Genomic DNA, 23,639 nt, shown 5'->3' with positions numbered 1-23,639 from the left:
ATTATTGATTCCATGTTTGAAGAAATTGGTGGGACACTGCACTGTGCACTGCACTGAGAGCCGCCAGATGTCAGGTGTATGTCCCATAAGCTTTTTTTTTTTTTTTTTTTGCAACTTCAGCCTCTCAGTTGATTTGTTATTTTGGGCTCTCTTAGTTTTAAGGTGAGGCATAACCTCAGTCAATTCCCATTACATTGACTAAAAATTTTCACCAATTATCTATACTGAAGCCTGAGCTACAGACAGTGCTATGTAATGTATTATTTACGTTCTACGTACAGTGAATGGCATATAGATCTAAAATAGAATTGAAAATCTGAGTTTTGGGAAGCTACATATAACTCTAAACAGTGATTTGTCATACATTTTTTCTCGGAATATAAATTACGCAGAGAACGCTATCTACACCAACTCGGCGCTAAGTGGTGCCAAAAGCTACCAACAGTGCGACGCGGCTGACAACTGCTGGTCATGTGACTGTCTCCTGTTGTATATCTCAGCTGAAAACCCGAACTTTGTTAATAAGGGAACTGAACAAGTGCTCAAAGGGAACGACACGCAAAATGGGACTAAGGGACGAGCTGTTAAAGGCAATATGGCATGCTTTCACGGCTTTGGATGTGGATAAAAGTGGTAAAGTGTCTAAATCTCAACTAAAGGTAAGAATATACACTCTTGGTGAATAGTTTACTAGCTACCTAGTTGCTTGGCATGTCTAATAGTGTTACAGTAGCACAGGAAACTGAAGGCAAGTATCAACGAGCAAACAAGTGATTCAGCGATTTGTTATTGACTATGTAATGAGGACATAAATATTTAAATGGATAGAATGGAATTTTTTGTCGAATATTGTTGAGTTCTATAATTTAAAGATAGACGCCCTAAAAACTATATTGTTATGACCTAACCGCGTTGCGTACCGTTTTACATCGCACTGTAATTGGGAAATTGTAAAAGGATCGTTTATCACAGTCATCAGTCTTGTCAAAGCTGTGTTTAGATATTTAACAGTGAATGTTTCGGATAGTGTTGAAATGACCACTTTTGATAATTACCATAGGGTATTTATGTGACAGTAGTAGTATTGAGGAGAAAGTAGTGACAATTCTGCGACTTAACAGCGACAAGAGGGTCTGTTTATGTAATTTAACAGTGAAAGTACTATACATAGTACTTTCTCAGAAAGTACTATAAAGTACTGAGAAAGTGTGTGTGTGTGTGTGCACCATTCAATGTTATGCTTAAGCCGACGGGAGGTCAGTGATTGGTTTTCAGGTAATTTGTAATATTTCCTCTATCCTTCCCTAAGCAGAACGAGTACATATAGAATAATTCCAGAACCAGTGGCCTTCTACTTTTGGAATTTTCTGGTGTTAAAACACCACTCATTCTTCCCTGGTGTATAATGATTTAGTTTACTTCTTCGAGGGCGTGCAACCCGAACAGAACAAGAGAAAATAAATGCTGACGTGTTTAATCTTACAAATAAACATAAAACTTAACTTTGTTATTTGAAAATGATCCTCCTCCTTGCATGTTTGAGGCTGCGTGTGAGACCCGACACCATTATCATTTTCAGCTTTTACAGAGCATACAGTATTTTAGGATACACTTAGTGACATTTCACGCAAATCTTAGAATAGCATCACCCTGATAATGATGAATGAAGCTGTTACTTCATAAACTCATGGACAGTATGACACATGAAGTAACAATGATAAAAATGTGTGTGGTATTTCCTTTGTTTCTCTGTCCATGTCACTGATTACGTATTATTAGCCTGCCTGTTAGTTGACTAGTTTGTGACAGGTTGTACCAGTTTACTGTGCTGTTGGTACTTCATGTCAGTTCATAGTGGTTCGGCAAAGCAGAATACTAACAGAACCAGATTTGTTGCATTGACTCATACACACACTCTACACTACTGAAGTCACAGTATGGTATTATGGTCAATCTAATGGTCAATCTGTTATGGTCAATCTATTATGGTCAATCCCCACTTCTTTTCTATTGATCTGTCAGACCTACATTTTGGGAACTTTCATAACTGCTTTTTGTATTTGCATCACTCAGCAAGTTTCATTCAAGACCACATCAGTCATGAATCAAGACAGTTTTCACTGGAAAGTCCTCTGAGGCATTTTTCTCACAATTAATGCTGATAATGTGTGGTTTTTAGTTCCGCTTCTGTTGTGCAAGTCGTCTGACTGAATACATATATAAAACTTCTCTCTGTCCACCACATGGTCATTCCTGTAGGGTCTCTCTTCTTGGGGCTCACCAGCACAGAAAGCAATTGCCTTGCTTAATGTGTTGGCCAGTCCCTGTGTGATATGGGAAAATACTGTATTCTGTACTTCTGTACTGTACATTCACTTTTGCATGTACATGTACAGGGTTCTTTAATGAAATGTTGTTCACTCAGTAGCTTCTGACAGTGGTTGTGCTGGTATACATTGGTTCTTAGCTAGGTAATGTGTGAGGTGATTTGTAACTTGGTAAATTAATCTGTGGACTATGATTCTCTGTTATGGGAAGGCATTCACATGGTGGCAGTGAGAACATAGAATAACTATAAAGTGGCCATAAACAGAGGGATGATGGTTAGTGGACAGTGAAAATCAGAGAGCGTTTGTACAGGTGACTCTTTCAGAGGAGATTGTGGATTCATGTTATAGCTTCACAGCAACTGAAATGACCTGCCCATCAAGCAAAACAAAGAGTATGCCTTCATAGTTACATACAGTATTATAGCACCAGTCATTGCTGTCAGTAAGTACCTTCTGACTAGAAGGACAGCAGATTAATGACAGGCTGAGATCAGACCTGTTGCAAGTGACCTTAGTTGCACGTGTGAACGATTGAAGGTCCTTGAGGCCTTGTGTTTTTGTGCGTCCCACCTACAGAGCGGTCTCTGATAGGGGGGGATATAAGTTGCTTTCCTGCCTGACTGGCACCAGTCTGGGACTCAGTAGTCTGGCCCTGTGCTACGCTGATAAACCTCCAGTCTGCCTCCAGGCCAGAGACAGGACTGCTCTCAGGCCTCCCTATTCACATGCAATGACAACAAAGCTCTGCACCCTGGGTAAAATCTCTCCACTGCATTCTACTTCAGTATTTGCTCTACATTCTTGCTGGTTTGCCTGTCTCTGATGCTTTTGTTTGGCTTTTTCTGTCACGTGTTTAATGGATTCTTCTGGGATCGTTAATCAAACATTTTACACTGCAAGAGTGATTATGAATAGGACATACAGGATTTTTCTTCACACATCTTAAACACATTTCTAAATGAACTGACTTTCTTCAGTAGCAATAAACCCCCCAAAATGCAGAATGAACAAAAATGAACAAAGAAAAATGATTGGACAGAATTGCTGAAAATGACAGCAACCCATACTTTGTCTTGCTTTTGTTTTTAGGTTCTTGCAAAATTGCTTAGTTACACTTTTGTTTTAGCTGTTAATCATACACCTAAAAAATGAGCATGATGTTTAGGTTTACCATAAATAATATGTCCTACTGGAACTGGCAGTTAACTGTAGGATTCTTGTAAGTTGTTCAAATTCTCTCCCGAGTTTGCTTGCCATTAAATTAATCTTGTAAGGGAATCCAATTAATATTTATGCAGTGTTGTAGACCTTCCATTGTTTGATAGCCTATTATTTGCTGAACACTCTGCTCCCTACAGTTGTAATGCCCATGACATTGCTCTTCAGTGAGCAGTGGATGTGTCTGTCCTTGTCTGGTTCAATAACCCTGATCCACTGCAGGTGCTGTCCCACAACCTGTGTACTGTGATGAAGATCCCCCATGATCCTGTGGCATTAGAGGAACACTTCAAAGATGATGACGAGGGACCTGTCTCCAACCATGGCTACATGCCCTACCTGAATACATTCATATTGGACAAGGTACGCACTGGTCCTCCAGTTTCTCCTCATTGCCCTGCTGGCTTCTGAACAGGCATTTCTCTGCTGATATATGGAGCTGTAACTGTCGCAGAAGAGTATGAATGACGTTATTCATTAAAACCTGCTTTTCAGGATGATATCAACACAGACATTCAATGCTTTCAAGGAAAAGTAATTTGCTGAATCCATACCTGTCTGATTTTGAAATGCTGCTTTGAACACCACAACAAAGAAACACATACAAGGCTGGATCAAGCCAATTCAAGCCAAAGAACCTATGTTATAGTGAAGTAGATTCCAGAACTATTCTCCTAAAAATGAACTTTTGGTCTAGTGCATGTTGAGACAGCATATATAATCAAGGCCTTTTAATGTTAACCAAAGTGTACTCTCCACTCAGCTTTGAGTCATGAATGTGTTTTTTCCCAATCTTAGCCTATATCAAACATTTAGAAATAAATAAAATTACTTGTAATTACTTGCAAAAATTTAGTTTAAATGTGTAACACAAAACACAGTGGTTATACTGCATATGTTGGTTATATTAGTGCATGGGCTCATGGTTATATTGGCGCTACCCTTGGAAAGACATACTGAGAACTGACAGTGACAAATCAAAGCAACAGCTCATATATTTATTTGCAAAGGGATGTAATATTAATATGCTTACATGGTGTAGTGTCCAATGAATTATTCTGTGGTTGTTTCTATGTATGATTGCTATGGCACATCCGATAAGCCTTAACTGTAAAACGGAATACATTTCACTCATTTCAGAGGATATGAGGAAATTTGAAATTCAACACCAGGAAGGAGGTGATCACACTAGTTCTTGCTTTTGTCTGGACTGCTGATGCAGCATCAGATCTCAACAATACTTCCTCTTACTCAACCCTCTGTTCTGCTCTTACTAATGTTGAACAATTTTTATGGTTTTATAAAGGATGTTGTTGCATTTAGAAAAAAAAAGATAAAGGTTCACTCTGCTGTGAAATATCCTTTGTCTTTATTTTCTTTTCCATTTTTGCAAATTGTGATGAGTATGGGTCAGGATGAAATGGTTCTGTGAACAGACCAAGAGACACACCCATCCCCCTGCCAAAGCCTAAAAGTTCTATAAGTGGACTAATCCCCCACAGGAGGAGATGTCCCACCCATATGCCTGGAAGTTTCACAGTCCCATGGTGACTCAGTACCAAGAGGAAACAATTTCCTGACTCCTTCAGCTGGACGGGCAGTCTCCTGTGGTCAGGCAGTTTAAACCTAGAACACACAGTATGATTTTTGAGAACCAACAATGTACCTGTCACTGCATAACACTTGCTGATATATTCTTTCTCTGCAATCAAACTCAGGGCAGACCACATGGGGTTTGAAATCAGGTAACCATAGTGTGTGTTGTCACTGTAATGTGTGTGTATGAAAAATCAATTTTGGAGCTGCACAAGGCCACCCATTGCTCAGTCACTGTTTCCTTGCTGGCTTGAGGTTTTAAAGTACAGAACCTAACTCCAGGACAACTCCAAAGATGTTCATCAGAGCAAATGCAGTTGCTCATAAGTGCCTGACACCTAAAAATATATATGCTTTAAAGCCAATGTATCATTCAGCAAGTATGCCCAGATTTTAATGGTAATTTTTGAAGATCTATATTTAAATCATATTGGTTGGTGATAAATCTGGGCCAAAATCTTACTGTGTGTTTTGCTGTGAGAGTAACATCAAAGGGGATTTTAGGACAAAACATTCTTCTCAGCGTCCACAGCCTTCTGGACCCCTAGGCCCATTGTTTTCAAAAGATGCTATGTCACACAGAACAATGGAGAACAAGCCAAACAAATGCATTCTGAAATGAGAAATTCCCTCACAGACCAAACAAGACAAATTTTTATGAGAAATCTTGCTATTAAATTTGAAAATCTTGCTCTTAAATATTTGGAATTAAACATACATTTACTTACTTTTTTGCTTTCCCAAAACATTTGTTTTGCAGTTAACTGTCTATTACTGATAAGCCTTTGCTTTTGTTTAGAACTGTGAACCAATATTTTTTGAGGCCAGTGGCATATCTCTGCTGTACATAGAGCATTTGTTTGTGGCTCAGTCTATTTATGGATGTCATTTTGTTGCCTTGTGCTACTTTCCCTGCTGTCACTGTGCTTTGCTGCAGTCATAATCTGATGTTGCAGTGCCATGTTTGTGCAATGATATAGCAGGCTTCCATATCCAAACATCCTATTCAGGACACAGGGGAATGGGAGGTCTTTATAAAGTCCATTTATAAAGCGCCATGGCTCATTACACTTGCAGATGCAAATGACTATTTATTTAGAGCAGAAAGAAACCACCGGTACTCCGCGTTTAACAAGGCAGCCATTGTTGAAGGAAAGAAAGGGGGAGGGGAGCCAGGTATTGTAGAGGCTTTCAGAGAAACAAGAAATGCTGAGGATGATGAGTTTGCAAGAAAAAGCTGTCATTTCATACCATTTTACAACACCCACAACTCCCCCATTCCCCTAATTTATTATCAGACATATGATTTTGACAGTGTTTAGTGATGATTACTCATGGGGTGTTTTTTTACTCGCTGACGTGTTAAACAGGGACTGCGCTCCAGAAATACTATCATTTTGTGTTTGAAGAATGTCATCTGTTGTAGTCAGTCTTTTTTTGGAACAGTTAAAGGACTGTGTCACATAGATAAGTAAAAATAAATGTCTCATCCAAGTTTACAGTAAGAGTATGTAAAATAGTGAAGTGACCTAATTCTGTTATGGCTTGGTCTGCCCTGTGGGACATTTTAGCAGTGGAATGTGTACTTACAGCTATGCCATTAACTTCAAAGAATCTAATTGGTTGAATGAAAAGATTTTCCTGATCGTTTTTAAGATCGTATTTCTTGTAGAGGTGTGATTTTAATGCTCTTTCACTCTAGAAGCTAATTGATTTACTTTAGTTGGATTGATAACCGGTAGGTCAGTAGGACCAATAATCTGCCAGGTCAATTAAGACAAGCAAGTGTAACTTTTCCCTTCCAACATTACGTTTATATATAGTTTTTGCTGCTACACATTCTGTAGTCTCCTTCCCATGGGTTCTAATGTGTGCATTAATAGTCAGTTTTCAAAGTTCAAGCTATACATATTTCCTGTATTTCTTCTCTCTCTGTCAGACATGTGTGACTGTATATAGAGGTCACATTCATTAAAGTGGCTTAACTGACAAGTACCAAAGATACTCAGCAGAATTTGCTGAGGTTGTCTGGAAGTAATCTAGCAGGTTGCTTTCATAAGTATCTCAGGCACCACTTTCTGTCCTTTGGTCTTTACCAGCTGGCTGGCCACCACTTATGCCCCTTATCAGCAGCATTTACTGTGAATGTGCCTGCGGTTTCCATGGAGATAAAGCTGTTAGCAGTGTCAGTGAAATGCTTGAAGGGAGCATTTCCTTTAGCCACAACTGTTTGCAGTCAGGAGCTGTTTCCCTGCCTTTGATCACTGACATTTGATAAATAATAAATAAAGGATATTTTGCTCATGGATTTTACATAATCTCTGATGCATTTATCTGGTATATACAAATGAAAGTGGTAAGAAGCTGGCATCTCTCAGTCAAAGGATGTTGTTTGACCACTGGTCAAGACAGTTTCATTCATCTATTCCTCAGTCAGCTCCTATGACTGAGCGAGTGAATGCTTTTTCTTGTAGGTGCAGGACAACTTTGACAGGGTGGATTTCAACAAGATGTGCTGGACACTCTGTGCCAGGAAGAACCTGAACAGAAACCATCTGCTGATCACAGATGACGACGCATTCAAGATCTGGTGTATTTTCAATTTCCTGTCAGAGGACAAATACCCCCTGGTCATCGTCACTGAGGAGGTAGGAGCGTCAGGGCCTCTCCAGAAAAAGAAGGGAACAATAAGCCTGAGGCATTTCCTCTTTTTCCTGGTAGTGTATGACGTGTCAGCATCGTGATATTTTTATGCTTTCTTGTAGACTTTGAAGAAGTTTATTATTGTAGATCTTGAATTGACTTAGAATGTCCGTCAATGAACCTCAAATAGCATATTGTATCTGTGGTTAAATTAATTGAAACCATGATATCTAAGTTTTGCAATCAGTCTCTTCAGTATAGAGTAGAAAGTTTCCATGGTATTGCTAGGATACATAAATGATGAATAAATGATGAAATTATGAATATAGCTGTAATAAAGCATTTATTTATTGCAACACAAGGCTTTTATTTTTAATAGCTGTGGTGCTCAACATCATATGTAAATCTAGATATGTAAATAATGTGTATTGAACTTGCCAGAGCTGCATCGAACTAAGATTCCATTTTTGGAAAATGCTCACAAAGTCACACAAATTAAGGTTTTAGTGCAGTAGTTAGTGTCATCTTCATGTACATGTATTGTTTATGCTTACATCTGAGGTGGTTGTAGGAAAGAGCAATGAATCTATATGGAACTGGCCCTGATGCTTGTATCTGTATCTGCTATGCGTTGTTTTTGAGTGTATTTATGTTGTGTAATTAACATCAGATAACATATCTTGCCTGTCCTTGAAAATGATGATTGAAAAAGCACTGAGTTGAACAAAACTTTCTCTCCAGTTCCTGTGGAATGACTAGAAATGTTGCTGAACCAGTTCTACTCTGTTGCTTAATAGCAGTAGACACAGACCAGGAAGTTGTCTGCTTCCTGTAGCTTTCAACCTCAGAGGATTTTTTTAAACACTTGTGTCCCTGGCTTCTCTGACTGGGAAACATCAAATATGAAGAACCATAGAGACAAGTGAACTAGGCTGAAAGAGTTTTGTGTACTTGTACAAAACAAAAAATGTTGTGCTTTGCTATTTCTTCCCCTTACATACCACCGGTCAGTATGATCCATCAGTTCATATATTCCTTAGGTCAGTGTAGTTATTCATTGTCTGTGTAGATGGTACTGGTGATGTTAAGTCATTAGTTGGATATGTTCCTTCCCTGTAGATTGAGTACTTCCTGCGGAAGTTAACGGAAGCGATGGGTGGCAGCTGGGTGGAGGAGAAGTTTGAGGACTACAAGTTGCAGCTAAACAGCTCACAGCAGTGCTTGAGTGCCTGGGAGCTCATTGAGCTCATTGGCACAGGGCACTTCAGCAAGGGCATGGACCGCCAGACCCTCTCCATGGGCATCAGTGAGGTCTTCCAAGAGCTCATCCTGGACGTGCTGAAACAAGTGAGCCCTCATCAGTGTTGCTCCTCCTACAGTTCCACAACAAGACTAAATCTAAAGTAAATCTTCATATCTAGTTTTGCATAGTCAGACTGAGCAATACACTTTTCCATAGTGAATTGACAAAAACAGAAGATGTGTGACTCACATGTTTTGATTTGTCACTGCTCAGGAGAGGTGCAGTAGTTTAGGCCCCACAGTGTTACCCCTCCACTGTGTAATGAACAGAGGTTGTTGTCTACTGCTCAGATGTCACGACAACAGCCCAGCCTGTGAAGGTATCCCAGCGTGATCGGCACTGTTGATTTTGGGGGCGCAGACAGCATGAATGGGGCTCATTGAGGCCCCTCTCATTGCTGTTGTCCCTTGGCCCAAGCTGAAAGGGACAGGCTGGAATGGCAGGGTGCTGACAGTGCCAGGCGATGCCAGCTGTGGACTCTCACCCCCACTGGGGGAGTCACAGAGGCCTCAGCTGGGCCTCACATGCATCGCTCTGTCCTTGGAGCCGGGCATAATCATGCAGCCCCACACTGATAAAGCCAGTCTCCATCAAATGGGGCTCTACTTCACACACTACATGCCTGCATGTTCAAAGGAATTTCATCAGTAAGTACAGAAACAATGAAAACACCTGGGTATACTTACAGCTTTAATTCAGGAAAACACTATAGCAATAATCTGATGCATGGTTGCCTTCAGCTTTTTCTCTACTCCCTGAAAATGTTGAGAAAATATAATATGAATGTTTACGTTAAGCCTGCTAAACAGCACAGTGGCTTTCTGGGAAGTCATTTAAGTTTGCAGTCAGTCACTAGGCACGTCGTTGACAGAGAAAAGGAAATGTATGAAATAATTTCAGAAACACAATAAAGGAAAATTTTGAAATACCTAGATACGTTATATTTAAACAACAGCTCTTCTGCACAGACGTCATGCATGAATGTGGAAATTCAAGGTTTGTAACTGTTTCACCACTAGGGAAAAAAAATTAATGATTTCTTTTTTTTTTGTACTCCTTCCTACAGGGCTACATGATGAAAAAGGGTCATAAAAGGAAGAACTGGACAGAGCGGTGGTTCTTGCTGCGTCCGAATGCCATCTCCTACTATGTGAGTGAGGACCTGACGGAGAAGAAGGGTGACATCATGCTGGACGGAAACTGCTGTGTAGAGGTCAGAGGTCAACAGCCTGGAAGTACTGTGCATATAATATTCAATCTGATTTTCACCTATACATTGTCTATGAACCCTCAGCCCTTAATGTTAGTGGCACAATGATCATTAAATGAGTCTGTTGTATGAAAGGACACTTGCAGACTCATTGGGTTTTCATACTTGAAGAATAGAGATGTTTTGTAGTTAGTTTATGACTTCAGTTTCGTCTGAGAATGACCTCAGCCTCAACTCACGAGACTGTTACACAGGGTGGGGTTCTCTGAGTCCATCTCCATGCACAGACAGTAGGGAAACACTTCAACAAAGGCATGTTTGTCATACATAACCCACCATGTTTGTCAGCTTCCTTATCGTTTGTTCCTTTCTCACTGGACCAACCCAAGGAAGCTCTCTGGGGATGAGTGTAAAATCCTGCTCTCTTTGCAGTCGTTGCCGGATAAGGAAGGAAAGAAATGCCTCTTCATTGTCAAATGTGCAGACAAAAGCTTTGAGATCAGTGCATCTGACAAAAAGAAGAAGCAAGAATGGATTCAAGGTGAGGCAGAACACAGACTCAAATAGCATATGGTGCAATACACAAAATCCTTATTGTAGCACATACAAAAAGGAGCACTTTGAGTTTGTAAATACTCTGCTTTGCTCAAATGCTAAAAATTTGCAAAGCTGTCTTCTCTTGTGGTTCCAAGACATGATAGTGGCAATTTTTCAGCTATGGTGGAGAGAATGAGACAGCTGTAGGTACGGTTTTTGTTCTGGGGTGTCATGCTGTGTAGAACGTTGTGCAGATTCAGTGATGTCAGGGTCATCTGACAGGATAACTCTGGATATTGTCCCCTCTTGAGTCTGACTCTTGTCAGACTGAAAAGGAGTATCAAAGGCATATGATTACACAGAGGGAATCAAGCATGCTCTGGGGCCCTGATCCTTTTGTTTGCTGGCCTTTCTCTCTCAGCCATCCAGACCTGCATCAACCTGCTGAAGCGGGATCTGCCAGCACCACACCACGAATCCCGGCAAAAGCGCAAGGAGCTGCGGCAGAAGCTGCAGGCTGAGCAGGAGCAGCTGGAGCAGCGGATGAAGGAGCTGCAGACCGCCAACGAAAACAAGCAGCGGGAGCTGGAGGCCATGAGGACGGTAGGCAGACCAGGCATTGTGGGGGCTGCTTTTCTTAAGACACATTTACACTGCTGTCTGTGAGGGTGACACCTTCTTCTGTGATTGTTTGTAGTGGTGGCAGAAGCAACTAACACACAAGACAGGTGATATGGTATGTGCTACTACAGAGAAAGCAGTTTTACTGCAGTGGCGAGTGGTAAAAGATAAATGTGCATGTGAGTTTGAAAGTAAATAGAGGGATGCATTCCCTGAAGACATACATACAGCTCAGAACGTCTGTGAGAAAACAATAATCATGTCTTGCCTCTCACAGCAAAACACAGGGATCCCCTTGGAAGATATTGCACATGTTAAGTCTGTATGTTAGGAAACTCCTTTGGAAATGGCACTGATGGTGTCACATTGGCAGTCTGTTAAGGCTTGAACAGGCTGTGAAGGTGTAAAAGCACATTTCAGCATACAGCATAGGTCTGAATAAGTTAAAAAAAACACAAGTGTGAGTGATAGGGAAAAAACACATGGAGTAATGTCATCATTAATTTTGTGGATTTTGAAATTGTTCTGAAAAAAATACTTTGTTAGTTTCAAGAATTAGTTTATTTGTATAAAATAGCTCTTAGTTTTATTGAATTGGAAAATGAACTGTGTACAAACAGAGCTGAACGTAGCAGAAGAATGTGTTCATAGGTAGTAGCTGTAGTAACATTCACATATATTATGCACATATGTAACGTTCTGCTTGTGCATGCAAAGTAAGTGGAATATTCCAGAAGATGCCTTGAACCACTTAAATGGAGAAAAACTGAATGAGATCCATTGGATCATTCTCACACATCATTTGCTGACTGCTCACACCTTTCATATTAGTTTTTGGTTTCATATGTTGCTAGAGAAAGGAAATCTCAGATATAAGGTGTTGCCGTAATTGTGCTACAGTGTCCTTATTGAAACTATCACTCTCACAGCTGTCTCTCAGGGAATGTGGATGATGCTATCGGGACATGACGGTTTCTCCCCTTTACACTTCATAACCTGTTTTTCTAGTTCACTGCCTTTGTAATCTCAAGTCAATTTCTCAACCTCCCCCGTTGTGTATTCACAGTTTCTGCGATTGTTGACCCTGTTTCCTGCTTTGGGGGGTGGGTCAACAGTCACACTTGATCAATTTGGTGCTTTTCATTAGATTTCACACTAACATTTAAACAAAGGCTACTGTGTGTGAAATAGGTTGAAACAACACAGCTAAACAGCACAAGTGAGTTAACTAATAAAATATTCCACTATGTAGGTAGCAAGGTGATTTTATATTATAACATCACTCTACAGTAAAATTGCTAAATCATAAAGAGTTAAACAGCCATTGCAACATTGTGCAGATTTTTCTCATATTATTCACTAAACTGTATGTTCCATTTAACACTGTCATGTCTGACATAGTTTTGTTTTAGTTTTAAAATTATGCTGTGACAGGTTCAACCAGTAAGACAAATGTGTGTGTGTGTCTGTGTGTGTTTGCATATAAAAGATGCAGAATATTTTTTTTTGGTGAAATTAAGTCGTTTTGGTGGAAGTTACTGGGAAAGTTGCCCTTAGTCTTATGTTGTAACATTTATCAAAGATGAAGCTGTTATATGACTTGAAACTCGAAATAGATAAGTACTCTCTAACTAGTTATTTGAGCAAGCGGCATGTGTGATTTAAAGATGAGCTCATATAATGCCTCCAATGTAGCAGTGAACAATCACTTGATTTATCGCTGTAACAAGTTCCCTTTTGTGTGGCCTCTCTTGTGCCAGTTGCACTGTAGAAAAAAATAAAAAGTCAATACAGAGCGACATCTCACTGATATGAGAAGCTCTGTCATTCAACAGCCCCTCCCCTCATTTAGAAGCAGCACAATGAGCACACAGCCCTTGACCCCAAAAGGTTACTCTCATAACAGTGGCGTCCACAAGTAAACTGCCTGTCCTGTCCTTGGGCCTCACACACAGCTGCAGTGCTGCCTTCTGCTTCAGTTCAAGATTTTTTCACTGTAGAATGCTCAAAAACAGAAAACTTTTTTTTAAAAGGTTATGAACCCAATGATGTGGCCTGCTAGTTTGGTATCAGTGATTGAGCCTTAATGTTCACACTGTCATCTTTGAGGTGTGTGCCCATAGTTATTTCTACAAAGATAGATGTGGTCTTGGTGCAACATTGTTTTCATCATGCGATACATTCAGAGATTAGTGAGTGTAAAACTCTAATTGGTGGTTAAGATATATTAGTGCTATTATTCAATTTTTAGTTGTTAGACGCTCCTCATAGAGCAACTTAGACTAATAATATATTCAATTCAATTCAATTCATTTTTATTTGTATAGCGCTTTTTACAACACAAGTTGTCACAAAGCAGCTTTACATTGTTCCCAGGCCTGAGACCCCCTGAGAGCAAGTCTAAGGCAACAGTGGCAAGGAAAAACTCCCTATCAGGAAGAAACCTTGAGCAGAACCGGGCTCATGGGGGGGCCCATCTGCTTCTGGCCGGCACTGGGCAGATAGAGTTAGAAACAAAATTATGCAATGTACATTTGTTATTGACAAACAATAGCAGTTAACAGTAGAGTGATTATAAGAATGTCTCCTAGGATGTCTGGGTCTTGGAATGCAGTTGGCTTTGATGGGCAGGGCAGCGAGGTAGCAGGACTGGAAAACGAGATGAGACGCTTGGGCTACAGCTCCGGACAGGAGCCCGAAGCAGGGAATAGGAAGCAAACAGAAAACAGTGGTTAGTGGATGATAAGAATGGCAGGGATGTAGAACAGAGAGGCAGGAGAGGAGGGGCAGAGAAAAAGGTGTGCAACAAGGAAAGACCCCGGCAGGCTAACATTATGGCAGCATACCTAGGGGACGGGAGGCAAGGGACCGGCATAGTCATGAGGGCGACCCTAAGACAGTCAACACCAGATCACGGCACAGGGTCCATGAAAGCAATGACCACTTAGTCCACCAGAGACTCTATGATCCACGCCAGCACCAGGCCATGTCCCTCAGCTGAAGGATTTACTATATAGATATGTTTTGAGCCTAGACTTAAAGGTGGAGAGAGAGTCTGTTCCCCAAATCTCAGAGGGTAAACTGTTCCACAGGAGAGGGGCTTGATAGGAAAAGGCTCTACCGCCTACAGTAGTTTTGCCCACTCTTGGAATGGTGAGAAGCCCGGCATTTTGGGAGCGAAGGGCTCTCTGCGGAAGATATGGATGAAGAAGGTCCTTAAGATAGGGGGGGGGCAAGCCCATTTAAAGCCTTAAATGTGAGTAAGAGTATTTTAAAAATGATCCGGTATTTAATAGGTAGCCAATGGAGAGAGGCCAGAACTGGGGTGATGTGCTCAAAGCGTTTAGTTTTAGTTAAGATTCGAGCAGCTGCATTTTGCACCAGCTGAAGGGGTTTTAATGAGACGTTTGCACATCCTGACAAGAGGGCATTACAGTAGTCTAATCTGGATGTTACAAAGGCATGGATTAGTTTTTCAGCGTCGTTAATTGATACGATTTCCTGATTTTAGCAATATTTCTCAGATGGAAGAAGGCAGTCCTAGAGGTGTTAGTTATGTGAGTTTCAAAGGAGAGCTCGGGATCAATAACAACACCAAGGTCTTTGATGGCTGCACTCGGGGCAAGGGAGACACCATCAAGGTCCAGTGTAAAATGAGTGAGTTTGCTCCTGATTGAATTTTGGCCTATGACCAATATTTCAGTTTTGTCCGGGTTGAGGAGGAGAAAGTTTCGGGCCATCCAATTCTTTACATCTGTTAGGCAGGCCTCCATGTTTGAAATATTCAGAGGGACAGCGGGTTTGACTGATATGTATAACTGAGTGTCATCCGCGTAACAGTGGAAATTAATGTCATGTTTACGGATGATATCGCCAAGAGGCAACATGTATAACGAGAAGAGCAGAGGTCCAAGCACAGATCCTTGAGGTATACCATATTTTACTCTGGAACGAGCGGAGGATTCGTTGTTGATGGAGACAAACTGATATCGTTCTGTTAGATAAGACCTAAACCAAGATAGGGCCTGTCCACTTATGCCAACCAGGTTTTCGAGGCGGTCAAGGAGGATACAATGATCGATGGTATCAAAGGCTGCACTTAGGTCTAGTAGCACAAGAAGAGAGATACAGCCATTGTCACAGGAGAGTAGAAGGTCGTTGAGCACTTTCAGGAGAGCGGTTTCCGTACTGTGGTGAGGTCTAAATCCGGACTGGAAAACTTCCAAAATGTTGTTAGAGTGTAAAAAGGCACAGAGTTGCTTTGATACCGCTTTTTCCAGAATTTTTGAGAGGAATGGAAGGTTCGAGATGGGCCTATAGTTTGACAGGTCATTGGGATCAAGATTAGGCTTTTTCAGAATAGGCTTGATAGCTGCTACTTTGAAGGGCTGAGGTACGTGTCCAGACATAAGAGAGGCATTGATAAGATTTAATAGTGGTGTGCCAATTGCAGGAAGCCAGTTGGTATGGGGTCAAGTTGGCTGGTAGAGTTATTAGATGAATTGAGAAGAGAAGAAAAGTCGCCAAATTCAATGGGTATAAAAGAGTCAAAGCGCGAGGCGGGCCTAATAGACATGCCTACATAATCTGGAACGGGACTGGCCAGGCAGGAACCAGAAGTTGATGAGAATTTTTGTATTGTGTCTCTTATCTTTAAGATTTTACTGTCAAAGAAGTTCATGAAGTCACTGCTACTATAAATTGCTGGTATGGTAGGGTTAACTGATGCAGGACTCTTGGTTAATCTGGTGATAGTGCTAAACAGGTACCTAGGATTGTCCTTGTTTCTCTCAATAAGAGTAGAGAAATATTTGGATCTAGTAGCTCTGAGGGCATGCTTGTAATTTAGGAGACTTTCCTTCCACGCCAGGAGAAAAACCTGTAGTTTGGTGGAGCGCCATTTTCTTTCGAGTTTTCGTGTGGCTTGTTTGAGAGCATGAGTATGGTCGTTATACCAAGGTGCTAGCTTCTTGTCTGTGATTTTCTTCCTTTTGAGGGGAGTAACGGCATCTAGAGTTTTACGCAAAGTAGAGTCGATTCTGTCCGCGAGTAGATTAATTTCAGTTGAGCTGGGGTTTGAACATAAACTAGAGGATTATATATGTGATATTGTATATTCAATATATATCACAGAAGCACCAGAAACAACAATAGTAGATACAGAACAGCCAGAATTATTGATGTTTGGGCATCAAGCTGAAGAGCAGTGTAAAAGTAGCAACAAAATAACAAAAAAAAAAACCTAGTGCCAAACGATTATCCTGAAGAGCAATACACCGTCTTACTGTATATGAGGGCTGAATTGAGGCGGCCGTACAGCGTGGTTCCCAGTATAGCTCTTGGCTGACTGTAATGGATGCAGAAAAGGTCAGCGACCTCCCCCTCCCACTACACTTCCTCTTCCTGCCAGCGGGCTCTTACTGCTATTGTACCTGCTTTCATACTGCACTGCTATTTTTGTTCAGTTGTGCTTACTGATTAACACCCAGCTCCAGAGTGGCTGCAACTGTGTGCTTGTCTGAAACATGTTTCAATGATTAGACTAAGGCCCTGCATCGACAAAAAAGGAAATTAATATACAACCAAAAATCTGGCAAAATCAGTGTTACATAATTGCATGTTTAATATCGTTTCAGTGATGTTGACAATTCATTATTTTTTAACATGTGATGTTAAAATGTGATGTTACTTGTGATGTGATGCATGGATTTTTCTTTTATTGATGTTAATTAATCAAGGAGAAAATATAAACATGGTCAAATGTATTTCTTGGTGAGATAATTCAGGAAACCACTTGTTGAATAGAGCTGTACTTCTTTTTTTATGACAGTCTTTCTGCCTAGGCAAATTCTCCTCACAGCTTTTAAGTTGAGTTGTTGATTACCTCTGTTGCAAGTAATGTAGCAGATTAATTAAATATGTGGTTGTTTGCTGACAAATGATCAAATAAATACGATTTAGAAATGTTAATATATCAATACAACAATTTAGTAGGTAGTTTATGTTTTTGTGTAGCATGTCTTGAAGAATTCTACTAATACATGGTTCCCTCCTGCACATACAGACACCTTACCCTGATTTCCTCAATTACAGTGAAAGAGTACTCAGCTGTTAAATACTGAAGAATTCCCCGAGTGTCACATTCACAGCTTTACTGAGAGTATTTTTGGAGAGGGAAGAAACTGACATCAGCATTGGTGGTAGTTCCTGTTACAACTGTCAACATTCTGTGTTAATTTTACTTCTCGTCCACAAATAAAAACAAACCCTCAGTTTCCATTTGTGAGCCACATGTTTAACCTTTGACCTTGGTAAATGGTAAACCCATCAATCAGTTCAGAGCACAGTAAGTCTTAATTTCTTATAGTTCCTGATTATATTTGAGCTTCATAAATTTTTAATAGTTTACAAATTAACAAACATCTTTATGACTTTTCTCATTTTCCATAATAAATGAAGAAGAAATCGAAGAACACAACACTCAACACACAAATTATGCAGCACTTGGCACCTATGAAGGAGAGTTTAAAGTGTCCCAGAATGCATTGTGGCTTTATCACACTTTATTACGCCCTCTTAAATCCCTCTAAAACAAAACAAACCAAAAAATACCTCTTGAAGTTCTTGGCTCCAGTGACTAAAAAGGATTTCTTAGTCCCTTTCATGGTTTTATTTGTTACAGTTTTGTTACTTGTCTTTGCGTATTAAAAGTCATTTATTAACATTTCTTTGATGTGTTATCCAGTGATAGCAGCATATTTTTGTAAGGTAGAGTTAGAATTTGGCTGTTGTGCATCAGTTTTACTTTAAGAAAAGGAGTGGATGTACAGCTGAAAGATTCAAAGTTGGAGGGAGCATTCCAAGCATGGCAAAGCATCTTAAGCTGTGGTGCTCATTGTGAGGAATGAGCAAGGCAGCTAAAACCAGCCCCAAAAAGTGTGCAGTTGGCACCTGTAAAAATGTCCTCATTCAGAAACACAAAGGGCTCCCCGAGCTAGCACAGGAACAAGCTCTTTGTGAATGTAGTCCCACTGGTTCTTTGTGTTGAGGCTGTTGAAAAGTTTCCTTGGCCCACAGGCCCCAAGGCAGCTCCCGTTTTTAATGGTCTTCCTCAATCTGGGCTCTCTGACAGAAACTGGAGGAGGCGGCGGCCAACGCAGCCGAGGAGGAGAGGCGGAGACTGCAGACACAGAGTGAGCTGCAGGACCGTTACAGAATGGACCTGGAGAGGGAGAAAATGGTGACCGCCCACATATACATTCACTATTCACTCTGCTGTCACTCTTTGTCTGACAAGCACGCCTAGGGATCGTGAAAGAACTCATACATTCCTGCATTCTCAGAAACTGCCCTAGAAAGGTCCTACAGGACAGGTTAATGTGTCATCGTTAGCCCAATTCATTGTAAAATGCAAAGTTATCCTGAAGGACATCTTTGCAAGGGAAATAGGGTTAAAAATTCTTTTTCATTTTTAATTAACAAAGCCATTCCTCCAGCCTGGGTTTACTCTGGGAATTGATGCTTATATTAATTTACTGTCATTAATTTGTAGTATTTCACTCTCTCATTGGTATTCAACTTTATTCCAGGAGTGTCTCTTGACCACTTTATGTCTGAAGTCAGACTAAGGAATAATAATCCAGTTTTTCACCAATTGACCTTGGGTTTCTGTTTTTTATTCTCTCTGTAAGTCTCAAGACCCAATCCTGTACTTTGTGATCGTTCAGTTGTAAGAATGCTCTATAAAAATACAATTATTGACTTGATCAGTGTTAACTTATTTAAGCTTAGAAGATGTTTTGAACAATATTTTTATGAACTCTAAAAACCCATTTAAACTTATTTCCTGCTTATTTTAAGATTAAAACACATTGCTCATTAGAGTCAAGGAAATTGTACATTGAGTAGTCTGGTGTAAAATTCAACAGCTGTTTATCTTTTTGTTGAACTTTGATCCTAAGAATCTTTACATCATGATGTTATTCACACACTAACCTCATAAACATTCCAGGAATTACAGGTGTGGGAGAAAAGCCATTAGGAGGACAGCAAATTAACATTTCAAGTCGAAGCAATGTCAACTTTCAGGAAGTGCACGTTTTAGATCCTTACTTCCTCATTTGTAATTAACATCAGTTAAAAACCTACCCACATAAGACAGTATTTTGTCTTCACTTCTCTGTGAACTTGTTTGTGCAATGAGGAACACATTAGATTTTGAAATTGACTTTTGTTGTCATTTTGATCCAATCTATGTGATTAACTCCACCCTTTATGTGAATTTCTCCATTGGTCACCTGTCATTATGCTGTAGACAGGCTAACATAATGTGTGCACTACTGAGATCAATGAATGCTATGAAGTATGCTGTGGTTCACACTGTGTTCTGTATGTGTGTGTGTGTGTGTGTGTGTGTGTGTGTGTGTGTGTGTACTCAGGTGCGTCAACAGATGGAAGAGCAGGTGGCCCAGAAGTCGAGTGAGCTGGAGCAGTACCTGCAGCGTGTGCGGGAGTTGGAAGACATGTACCACCGGCTTGAGGAGGCGCTAGAGGATGAGAGGCAGGCACGGCAGGATGAGGAGGCAGTGCGCAAGCTGCAGGCCAGGTCAGAGCCAGCCCAGTCACTGGCATGGGATCCAGAACTGGTCTTCCTGCTTGTTCAGCAGGCAGGAGGAAGCCCATTGCTTCCCCCTGTCAGCACTGACAGGATATCTGCTCTGTACTTTTACTGCATTCCACTCGGATGTCCCACAGTGACAGAACAGATTCACTGGGTTCAGGCAGGGGACAAAACAAAGCTTTGGCACTGAGTGTTGAACATATGCAAGCTTGAAGGCCATATTGGACTGGAATAGTATTTTATAGAATTCTCAATGACAGAAATGGACTTTCTTCTAGAAGGGTGAAACATTCTCTTATAGTGGCATAGTGGTAAGGAGCAGGGCTCACTGCATTACAGCACTGTGTGACGCAGTGAGCCCTGCTTTAAACAGTGTGAATGAGCCTGTGTGTTGCTGTGCAGGTCTTGTTACAGGATGTCATATCTGGACAAGACTTTATCAGATGCAATGTGGATAATGTGTTTACATTCTGGAGTGGATGACTCCATTTCTCTCTATTATGTTTTTTATGCAATTCAGACTAATCAGCTACCAAGTAGGCTAGTTAGGAAGCTGTTTTTATGAGTAGAATCATTTGTTTACTGTGATTACACAGCAACCATGTTTATATGGTTTGGTACTTCTGGAGCCTCACAACAGTGTGTCTTGACTAATCTGAACATGACAGGCAGACATTCTTACTGAACAGGCTACATTTTTTTTCTCTTTACATAAACGTGTAACATTTGTCAGTGATAATCAGGCAGGACCGTATATATATATACATTGTAAACAATTTTTGAGTCAGTTTTGATAAAGAATGCTTGATGGCCTTGGGTTTTGGGCATGCAGTGGTTTCTGGGGGCTGAGGTCAGTTTCAGGCTTAAAATTCCGATCCAATTTGCACTATATGTCACAAGGGTCTTAGGCCTCCAGTAGTGAATAGCAACCATTAGCACTACCTGCATGTTTTCAATTAAACAGCTTGGTATAGATTTTATACCACAGTCAGTTCCATTCCTTGTCAACAGCTGCTTGTTTACTCTGTGTGCCTGCACGTGTGCATCTATGAGCAGGCTTCTGGAGGAAGAGGCAGCAAAGCGGGCTGAGCTGGAGCAGTTACACCTGCAGCAACAGAAGGCCATCTCCCAGACAGAAGCGGAGAAGCAGGAGCTGGAGAACGAGCGCTTGGCTAAGGAGACGGCACTGCAGGCTGCCATGTCTCAACTGGAGCAGCTAGAGTGTGAGAGGCAGGGGGCACTAGAGCAGTACGAGGTGAGAGAAAAGCTGCAGGGGCAGTTCTGCTGCTAATATAGCACTGGCTGTCTGGAGAACAATTTCAAAACATTATACCCCAAAGTGCTTTTTAACATTTCAGATTCTGGTTTTCTATAAGCAGACTAAATTCCTATGAACTTAAGGATCAGTTTAGATGCTTAACCTGTCTGTCGGATTGATGTCCTACATGAATTATACTCGCCAGCATAATTTTATTTGCCCATGTTAAGAGATGGGAAATTTAAAAAATAAGTCAGCCTGTGAGGTTAGTGAACACTTGCAGTGTGTGCTTAGGAACTAATTATCTATTTTACAATTCACTTATAAATACATTTCAGTAGAAGGCCATCCAAAACAGTCATTACTGGCAACAACCTTGAAAGAATTCTGAGCCACTCCCTGCCACAGGGATATGTAGCGGTCTGGCACCAAACCGTACCACTTACGTTCTTTCTCTTCTTGGGTTGTTGACAAAGCTGGGAACCCTCCCACCAAGGATTCCTGCAGAAAGCACTAATCTGTTCCATTCATATGCAAACATTATTGAGGCAGCTTAGTTTGTGTCGCCATCTAGTGGTGAAGATAATTACCTATTTCAACCAAAGGCTGTCTAGTGTGCACATTTGCCTAAAACTGGCCTATATCTGAAGTTAATGGAAATTATTATCCTAATCTGTATCAGAGTAGCTGCCTTGAAACCAAATCCAATAATGGCTGATAATTTTCACACCATTTTTAAGCATTATCTACAGCAGTAATAACACAGATTTGCGCTGATGTATGAGGAACTCACTGTTAGTCATGACAGCACAGTTTTCCATGACTGCTATTATGTGTGTGTGACAGGAGGTGATGAAGAAACTGGAACATGCTACCAATAAAACCAGGAGCTGGAAGGACAAAGTTGCACATCACGAGGGACTGATTCGTGTCATTCAGCCAGGTGAGCAATGGCAGCAAACTGCAGGCATGGTAGAAGAGGTGACCACACACTCCTTCCTGACACCCATCCTCCTCTCCTTCCCCCAGGCTCGAAGGGGCCGCAGAGGATCACAAACTGGGGACCAGCGGCTTTTACTGATGCGGAGCTGGACCGGAGAGAGCAGGACTGGCAGGAGAAGAAGAGCAGATCTGCCCAGGCCCAGTAGAGCCCAATCCCAGCTAACACACTGCAACTTCATCCCCCACCCCAACATTGCTGTGACATCGTAGTGATGTGACACAGTTGCCTGAGTGCAAAAAGGGCATAATGTGTTAAGTATAATCCCACATCAGGACTTTATCACTGCGGCTTCAGCCTTCTTTAACATTCCAGGTTCTGCACCAGCCACAATTTTGGAATATTAAGATATTCCATGTGTCACCCACGGCTGCTAGTTCAACACAATCAGAAAAATTGTAAAGGGAGAATGTAGGAGGAAGTGTCTGTCTCCTGATGCTAATCACCATGACAGCCTGTTACCTTCCTACATATAATGTCAAACTAAACATAAACGATTGGCCAAGGATATTTTTTGATGGTTCTGGGTGGATTTTGTACTCCTCACTTGTTAGAAACTATACACTCCAGGGTTTTTGGTTAGTTCTCCCTCTTAGCTTTGATATTTTCTATTAGTTTTGTCCTTTTTGCCAAAGGGTTGAGAAGCAAAATGTCCTTCAGTTTTTTATTTATTAACACAGTGATTTTCTTGCTGTCACTGACATTGTATTCTTAGTGTTTAAGCGACCACGATTCTAATAGTGTATCATCAAGTGGAATTAACTGTTTAGTCTTTACTCATCATACTGCTGTATTTCAGTAGAATACTGTATGTTTTGTTTAAAACATTATTTAATACTAGGCAAATTGCATCAGGAAAACACTCAGAGAAACAGGCTTTTTTATTTTATAGCGTTTTTGTAAAGTCCCAGAGTTTTGCTTATGTTTTTGGAAAGGAAGGGATATTTGAAATGTGTAGATATGTAGCTGTGTGTCACTTTGCTTTTCAATTTCTGTGAAATAGTGCTGAAGACTGAAATTTGATATAAAACCATTAAAAGAATAGCCAAAATCAATCATGTTTTAAAAACGGTAAATGGAATTCCCCGTTTTGATATACTCTCACAAGACACCAGAGTACAGTATTAATATTTAAGTTATCCTATGAGACACTAATATGTTCCTGACCTTCTCAAATGAATAACAAACCAAATCCTTGACTGGCAATGTATCTGCAGTCATGGCAGATGTGGAGAATGCTGACAGGTTGGAGTTGCTGGGCCTGCTTGTGCAGGTCCGCTTCTTGATGGTTGATTGGAGACAG

The 23,639-nt window shown here is 40.8% G+C and overlaps 1 protein-coding gene across 1 annotated transcript; it reads left to right on the top strand.

The window, feature by feature from the left end:
* The first annotated feature begins 519 nt into the window (after positions 1–519).
* Positions 520–23,403, top strand: LOC118781845 (switch-associated protein 70-like). The gene is made up of 12 exons (XM_036534956.1): positions 520–659; positions 3,771–3,911; positions 7,619–7,792; positions 8,907–9,134; positions 10,157–10,303; positions 10,733–10,841; positions 11,259–11,440; positions 18,591–18,698; positions 19,897–20,063; positions 21,135–21,333; positions 22,183–22,279; positions 22,366–23,403. The coding sequence occupies exons 1-12, from the start codon at positions 564–566 to the stop codon at positions 22,482–22,484; spliced, it is 1,767 nt and encodes a 588-aa protein (XP_036390849.1). The 5' UTR covers positions 520–563; the 3' UTR covers positions 22,485–23,403.
* Positions 23,404–23,639: the final 236 nt, after the last annotated feature.

Source organism: Megalops cyprinoides, chromosome 8 (assembly GCF_013368585.1).
Source record: "Megalops cyprinoides isolate fMegCyp1 chromosome 8, fMegCyp1.pri, whole genome shotgun sequence".
NCBI classification, from domain to species: Eukaryota; Metazoa; Chordata; class Actinopteri; order Elopiformes; family Megalopidae; genus Megalops; species Megalops cyprinoides.
Note: the sequence above shows the minus strand (reverse complement) of the source record. Positions and strands in the feature narration are given on the sequence as shown.

Excerpts from the sequence above, each read along its gene's own strand:
- LOC118781845 (XM_036534956.1), top strand. The coding sequence starts at position 564 with ATGGGACTAAGGGACGAGCTGTTAAAGGCAATATGGCATGCTTTCACG. Across the intron at positions 18,699-19,896 it reads ACCTGGAGAGGGAGAAAATG|GTGCGTCAACAGATGGAAGA; the intron begins GTGACCGCCCAC and ends GTGTGTACTCAG. Across the intron at positions 22,280-22,365 it reads GATTCGTGTCATTCAGCCAG|GCTCGAAGGGGCCGCAGAGG; the intron begins GTGAGCAATGGC and ends TCCTTCCCCCAG.